Source organism: Diuraphis noxia, unplaced genomic scaffold, assembly GCF_037042655.1.
Source record: "Diuraphis noxia isolate RWA-SAM2 unplaced genomic scaffold, SU_Dnox_SAM2 contig0003, whole genome shotgun sequence".
In the NCBI taxonomy this organism is placed as follows: domain Eukaryota; kingdom Metazoa; phylum Arthropoda; class Insecta; order Hemiptera; family Aphididae; genus Diuraphis; species Diuraphis noxia.
This window is the reverse complement of record NW_028301713.1, coordinates 41,407,458-41,415,127: the sequence shown is the minus strand read 5'-3', so window position 1 is coordinate 41,415,127 and position 7,670 is coordinate 41,407,458. Positions and strand designations below refer to the sequence as shown.

The following is a 7,670-nucleotide window of genomic DNA, read 5'->3' as shown; positions in this document are numbered from 1 at the left end:
TAATCGCTAGCTATAGTTGTTTAGGCTGTGCCAGATTATGAATCAGTCAGTGGACAAGGAAGTCAAGAAATTCGAGTTGCATAACTGAAGATAGAAAAGTAAATTTAAAATATAATATTCATAATATTTGTATCTTTAATTTTGATCTCAATATTTTTATAAACATGTATACATTAACAGAAAAAAATTGAAAATTTTAAATGCCTGTATATTGTAAATATTTCAAAATTTCAAGAATCAATTTATTTTGAAAATTGTATCTAGTATGGAAAATAGTCTTATTTACAATAGTTGAATATTTGAAATATCTATAGTTTTAATTTTTTTTTTTACCAACTACAAACAACAATAGCAATTTTGTAAACAACTTTGCAGAAAAATTTCAGTTATTTTCACATTATTAATTTGTTTATCTTGACAATTTTGAAAAATACTCAAATTTTTTCAATCAATTTAGTGCTTTTCTCAGAATCTAAAATATTAATAAATATATAAATATACAAAAATAATCAAATAAGTACTTTTATTGAAACAGAATATTGTTTAAGACTAAAATCAATAATGTATAAAATATAAAATTGGTGTAACAATGTCTTATTATGAAAAAATACAATTTATAATACTTGAATATCTAAAAAAGTAATTAATTTTCAAATGTTAAATATTATTGAATTAATGTTTAATACAAAAATATAAATAAATGTATTATAATTTTGTTATTTAATATTTGAATTAATTATCCATACTAATACAGTTAAAACAAGAAATTAATGAGATTAAATTCAGCAATCATGTTGTAGAACATGAAATTAAAACTTAATTTAAAAGATTGGTTTATCACTTTATAGTTTACAATTTAGTAGAGTCATTTTGATATGACTGAATGACAGCAGTTGAATTTAATGTATGAAAATAATAATTTAAAAATTAATTAAACATATTTTTATATTTTATAATAAAAATTAATGTTTTAGAAAAATATAAACTAATAACTAAGATTAAGTATATGTCACTAATGTAATTAGAGATAATTAGTATATTTAGAATAAAACATATAAATAGTCATAATTTTATCATAAAATGATACAAATAATAGTAAAGAGGTAGATTAAAATAAATGATAAGGGAATGAAATAAAATATATTATATCATCATAATAATTCAATGTTAAAATTATAAAATCTATTTTATTTTAGGTTAGATTAACCTATAAGTAAAAAAAGTATATCACTTGTTTATCAGGTTTGTTCTATATAATGCAATAATATCATATCTATTTTTTAAAAATCAGTACTATCAAAAAGTAGTTTAAGTAATCTGCTATAAAAATTAAATTAATGATAGTTTAAATCACAGTATCTTTTGTATTCTAAGACACAAATTTAAATTTTTTTAATTTTGAACACATTTTTAAATAATACTTAATTGAAAATTGTACTGCCACACAATTCTCTTAGATTTTGATAATCTAAAACTGTAATTTAAAACTAATATTAGCCATTAGTTAAAACTTATTAAAATTCTAACTACAAAATTGTTCTGAACAAGTATATAATAAAATTATTATTAAAAAAATTAAAATTTGCAACCTTAGCCTTATGTTTTAATGAATGTACATTTTTAATTTTTCTTTTCAAATTTTACTAATCTTGTTAACATTGATGTAATGCATGGTATTTGTTTCTGCTGATGCATTTGAACAGTACCAGGAACATTAGATTCATAGTCAATGGCCACTTGACGGTTAACAAATGTCAGTATAGTTAAAAGATCTAGTTGATAACCATATCTATTGAAGGCATCACTAAGAGCTTGCATAAACCAAGAGCCTTTTTGAGTATTGCGCCAAGAATAGAACCCTAAAAAAAAAATTTTATGTGAAAACATTTATATTAAATATAAATATATATTAATAATAGTTGTAATGAGATCCAGATCTTAACACCAAAATAAATCCATCTTCCACAATAAATTATTACCCTAAAAATTGTATTTATTTTATGATTGATTTCCTTATGAATGTGTTATTTTTTGTGACAACAGCAATATAACTATAAGAATTACGATAAAATATTTGGTTGAAATTAACTATTAAAAAAATTTTAATGGAATAATAGCCGGTTGTGATAAGTAATTTCTGCAGTTACAGACATATAATATGTCACATTCAAGATTTATTTTATAATATTTTTAAAAACTTAAGACAAATTTTAGTTTCACTTATGTTTTCAGTGCACACACATGAAAAATACAAAAAATATACTTTAAAAATAAGTATGTAAATTAATGTATAATAAAGTGAGCAATTTTTACGTATTGCCACCGTATTGGTGGGCCTAGCCTAATAATGCCACGCATCTTGTTTCAATTCCTCATAACTAAATACCAGATTTGTATGCATTATCCTGATTTATGTGAGTGTATCCACAACTATCAAGTCATCAGGGTTAAAAATGTGATAGTTTAATATCAAACTGATTTCATAGATAAAGTTTGATTTTGCATAATGATGCATATTTGTGGAGTTACAAAATATTATTTTATTAAAGCATATAATTTGCATATTTTGAACATTTTCAATAGAAAAATAACATTTAAATCTTTTCTTGGTCTTTCTTAAAATAATAATGATGATTGATATATTTATCAACAATTAAATAAATAAATAATTACAGAAATCTTTAAGATATTCAAAATGTATATTAGATTCTGAGCGGAGCAATGAATGTATTGATTTTACCATGATGTGTGTGTTTTTTTTTTTGTGTCTGTCATCACGTTATGGAGCAGTAAAAATGCTTCAATTTTTGACTTCAGTACCTCGTTCGATCAGAAAGTGATTGAATTGGTAATTTTAAAACAAATGACCATAGATACATGAAATTTTCACCGAATGTTTATATAAGTATATTCTATCCACCATGCAATTTTCAAAATTTTTCGACTTAAGTTGAACTATTCATAGGCATTTGAAATTTTCGATCATTATTAGTTTTTTTAAAATTAATATTGATAAAAATTTATTTGTTAGGCAGAAAAGCTTGAAAATTTAATACAATACTCTTAACATATTGTTACAATACCAGTTGAAAAATAAAATAAATTCATAGTCACAATTTTTTTTATAAGCATTCAAAGTTTGAATTATGACAAAATACGTAAAAATCACAAAAATTCACAAAATATTTTAAGCTAGAAATTCATAAAAAATTTTCTTTTTAAATTTAAGATTTAAAAATTTATTACAAGAAACTTAAAAGTTTTCAATCTTTATCACAAATAAAAAGTCCACTGGAAATTCAAATTAAATTTTTATGAGCATTTGAAATTTAAATTTTTAGAACATTGGATTTTCACTTTTAGCGATTTCTTTATTTTAGTGTAACTCTAAAACAAATGATTGCAGAAACTTGAAATTTTCACTGAATGTTTATATAGGCATTTTATATATTTGATAAAATTTTCAAAATATTTAAATTTGTTTTAAGCTGTTTACTGACATTTTAATTTTTCAACTTTTTTAGTTTTTTTTTCTTTCTTTAATATCGATAAAAATTTATGTGTTCGGTAGAAAAGCTTGAAAATTTAATACAAGGCTTCTAATACATTGTAACAATAGCAGTTAAAAAATATTAAAAATACATGGGCACAATTTTTTTTTAAGCATTTAAAGTTCAAATTTTGACTAAATACGTAAAAATTACGGCAATGTTCAAATTATTTTAAACTAGAAATTCTTAAAAAATTTTCTTTTTAAATCTAAGATTTGAAAATTTTTAATAATTTATAATATATTCTAGACAGATAAACCGTCTTCGCTAAGAATCGTTTTTCGTATACAATGATATAATATCATTGGATTCAAATTTAATTCCATCCATTACAGTAACCCACTTGTAACCTACTAACTGTACAGCAGAGCGACATCCACGACTTACCCACCTTTTTTTGTTTTAACATTGTTTAGTTTTGTTTTTAATACTGTATTTATAACAACTATGCAGCCTAAGAAAACAAAAGAAATAATAACATGTTTACTGCCTTGATTTATTGACTAAATACGAGGGTGGTTCAAATATGATCGAGACAAACGCTTTAGATGGCGTGCATGTATGTTTCAAAAATTAGCAAAATTAAGAAAAGCATTAATTAAGCAACTTTTTAGTGTAAACAACTCCAGGCTCTACTTATAACTTATTGAAAAATGCAAGAAGAAATGTTTTGTGCTCCATTACAGCATATTTTTTTTTATATATAATATAATAATATTTGTATGTTTTTACTATAGAAAAATATTTTACATTAAACAGAGCATCATATTTCAACTTTTTAACTTCAATATTTAGGTAAGAATCTCGGATCTTAGCCACAACTTACCTAAAATACCTACTTACCAGGAATTGTAGAGTATGCTATAAGAAAATCGGCATAAACAGGTATTTTAAATGAAGATGATCCATCCACTTGTGTTCTTAACTGAACGCCAGCATCCAATCGGTCTCCTTGACAAGCCTGTATAAAAAAAAGCTTTGGTTTTCCAGCTAATGTAACACATTTGTCACCAGTAAACCGTCCCCAAAGATTATCTTCTGGTTTATAAGCTCCATCTTTTGCATAAATTATGCCTTGTTCACCATGAGATAAAACAGCCATCAAAAGACAATCATAATTTGTATAATCTTCTTTAGCCCCTGTTAAAAAAATAAAATAACTTAAAAAACATAATATATAAATTAAATTTGTCAGTAAAGAAAATAGTATGCAATTCAGAAATAGCATAGATTAAATAACACTGTAGATAGACAACATTCATGTAAACCTTTGTCAAGTCTAAATTAAAATAATAAGTGATTAAGGATACCATTGGCATAGCCAATCATAGTGTTATTTAATCCATAGCTAAACAAATATGTATGATGTATGAAAGAAAATTAAAATATTTTGAATAAATAAATAATGTATATGGTATATTAAAAATGTTTGTAAAAATGTATACGTACAATAGTCAAGTTTTTTATCCAGTTCATCTAATGTTAAATCAACATATGGTGTAACATCAAATCCAAGGTTTTTTAAAGATGCTTCTAAATTTATACAATCTAATCCAGTTCCAGCTCTAGATTTAAGATCTCTAACTTGAAAGTGTTCATGGTTAAAGATTATAGCCTTTCCACGATACTTATGATGCATATTGTAATACCAAGCATCCTTATCTGTTGAACTAATACCAAAACTTTGACGAGTTGCACTTTTAAATCTATAATTAGAAAACAATTGTAAATTAATACCTATATGTTCAATTTTAAAGTGGAACTGCAATTAAATAAAAAATAAATAATACTCAAGTATTTAATTAACGATTATTGGTACTTAATACTTATAATTAACATAATTATATACATTATATTTTACACTATAATATACTTAATATTTACACTTAGTCTATATACAAAAAAAAACATAATTGTTTATTTACTATTTTCTGTTTATTACAAATTAGTTGAAGATATTTATAGATTTATAGATTTGAATATTAATTTATTATATTGTATATTTAAACCAAAATATTTTAAAAATTTGATTTTTAGTCCAGTTATTAAACAAAAAAATTTTAACTAGGTAAGGAAAACTAAAATTACCTGATTATTTCCAGATATAACCTTTTATATTTAATACAATTTACTTTTGATTTTGAATAATATGATATAAAAATTAATAATACAATACTAATTTTGATGGTATGCCCAATCAATACAGTAGCTTACCTAAAACAGTTGCCTACCAAATGTTTGAGAAACTTCCCGCTCCTGAATTTCTAACATGAAAATAACATAATATAATACAATATAATTTACAGATAATTAATTTATATTAATTAATCAACAATGAATAAGGTTTTAAGGTAAGTAAATCAAACTTATTAGGTACTGTTACGTAGTCATCAAGTATGTCGACATTCATACATTATGGAAAAGCACTTCCTTGTTTGAAATATTTTGTGTTTAATTATATACAGTCCCAAATTTGGTAAGACAAAAATGGAGAATTATGTAAGACCTAACATAATCTTAATCATGTATATCACAATACTCTGTATGACTATATATCCATATATTTATGATGAAATTCAGTACCAAAATAATAGTTGTAAAAAATTAACTTGAATTATATTGAAAATGAAATAAAATATTTATCAAATCTAAGTTTGTATTAAGTGAAATATTTCCTTTTAAAATATTATACAGTTAAAATTAAATAGGGATATTAGGTACATCAGAGAATCCAAAACCACATACATTATAGGTGAATCGCCTTGAAATATTTTATTTGATAGGTACTTAGTTTAACTAAGACTGCCCAAGTAGACATGAAGTTGATCAGATATTATAATAATTTCTCAAAATGTTAATAAAAAATATCTCATATGTATAGACAAAAGAAAGGGATTTATAAAATTATCAAAAATAACAATCACTCACAATGAACCAAAAGCGTCGCCAGTGTCATGGCCAGATTGATGCAACCCAGTCAACCCATCAAATTGTGTTGTCTGTGTACTACAGTTTGTAGAGACGGAGTTGCCGTTTTCATATCTGAAACGATAGAAAGGTTGATATGGAGAAAAAACAAGTATTAAAAAAAAAACAAAACAATCAACTCACTGCAAATCTTCGGTGTTTCCGTTTTTCTCCATCGTGGAATTTAAATATCACAATAGGTATACAACAATGTATGCGCTAGGAACTATTCTAGAATATTATGTTGAACAGATTAAAAGAGATTCGTATTTGATAAAAATGAATTCGTTGAGGCAGTGATTTGGCCAAAATACGTCACGAAAATAGCGTACGATCGAAGTTCAATTGCAGTTTAATCGCTGGTTTCGTTGACCCTGCAGGACTACAGAGTAGTGAGGAACTGAGGACTGAGACTTTAGAGTAGTCGGTGAGTAATGAGTAATGATTATAAATTATTCTCAGAGTTCGAATTTTATTAGAGAACAGAACTACAGAGTAATGAATACAGACTTTGTGTCAGTTTATCAACCGTTGGATTTTAGGAACTATGTAGAATCACTATCAACTGACAACTATAAATTCGTGACTACATAAATTTTGTCAAGTATATACTACAATATGCCACAGAAATTCTGATCGCTTGACGCTTGGTGTTGACGTTAAGACAACGACAAGTGCTTACTTGTAAGTGAGTTCTAATTGTTGTTAGTTGTTGTTGACTTGTGTTGTTGTTGTTGTGATTTGGTGAATCATTCAATCATTCAATACTACTACCGCAGTACCACAGTACCACGGGTAATACGAATCTCCATTGTTATCGCTATTCAGTGATGTAAGATGTCAATTACCAATATTCCCTTGCAAAATCTCCCATTTTTGATAAACACTTTCCAGCCTTAAAAACTATCTTCGTTGTTTTTCTTAGAATTTAGATACCTACCTACCTAGCTACCTAATACTATTGTTCTGTCTTCTGTGCTATATAATACCTTACGTCCTTACCTATTACTTATTAGTCCTATTATAATATTTATAATACTTAATACTAGCAGATGGAAAATTGTTTTAACATTACCAACAATAGAAACGTGATTACGACGGCCACGTACCAAAAATTACCCGATTTTTTTCACTGCAAGCCATTAAATTATT

At 25.1% G+C, this 7,670-nt stretch overlaps 1 protein-coding gene across 2 annotated transcripts; it reads right to left on the bottom strand.

Moving 5' to 3' along the window:
• Window positions 1–506: 506 nt before the first annotated feature.
• Window positions 507–7,351, bottom strand: LOC107168420 (caspase-1-like). 2 transcript variants are annotated; one of them, XM_015517824.2, is made up of 6 exons: window positions 7,201–7,351; window positions 6,663–6,749; window positions 6,480–6,593; window positions 5,001–5,257; window positions 4,395–4,691; window positions 507–1,859 (listed from the first exon to the last, which is right to left on the bottom strand). In XM_015517824.2, exons 2-6 carry the CDS (start codon window positions 6,692–6,694, stop codon window positions 1,621–1,623), a joined length of 939 nt encoding a protein of 312 aa, XP_015373310.1. In that variant the 5' UTR covers window positions 6,695–6,749; window positions 7,201–7,351; the 3' UTR covers window positions 507–1,620. The 2 variants fall into 2 exon arrangements, with proteins under 2 accessions (XP_015373310.1, XP_089079937.1); XM_089223811.1 differs by adding an exon at window positions 5,766–5,807 and having other exon boundaries at window positions 6,663–7,306.
• Window positions 7,352–7,670: the final 319 nt, after the last annotated feature.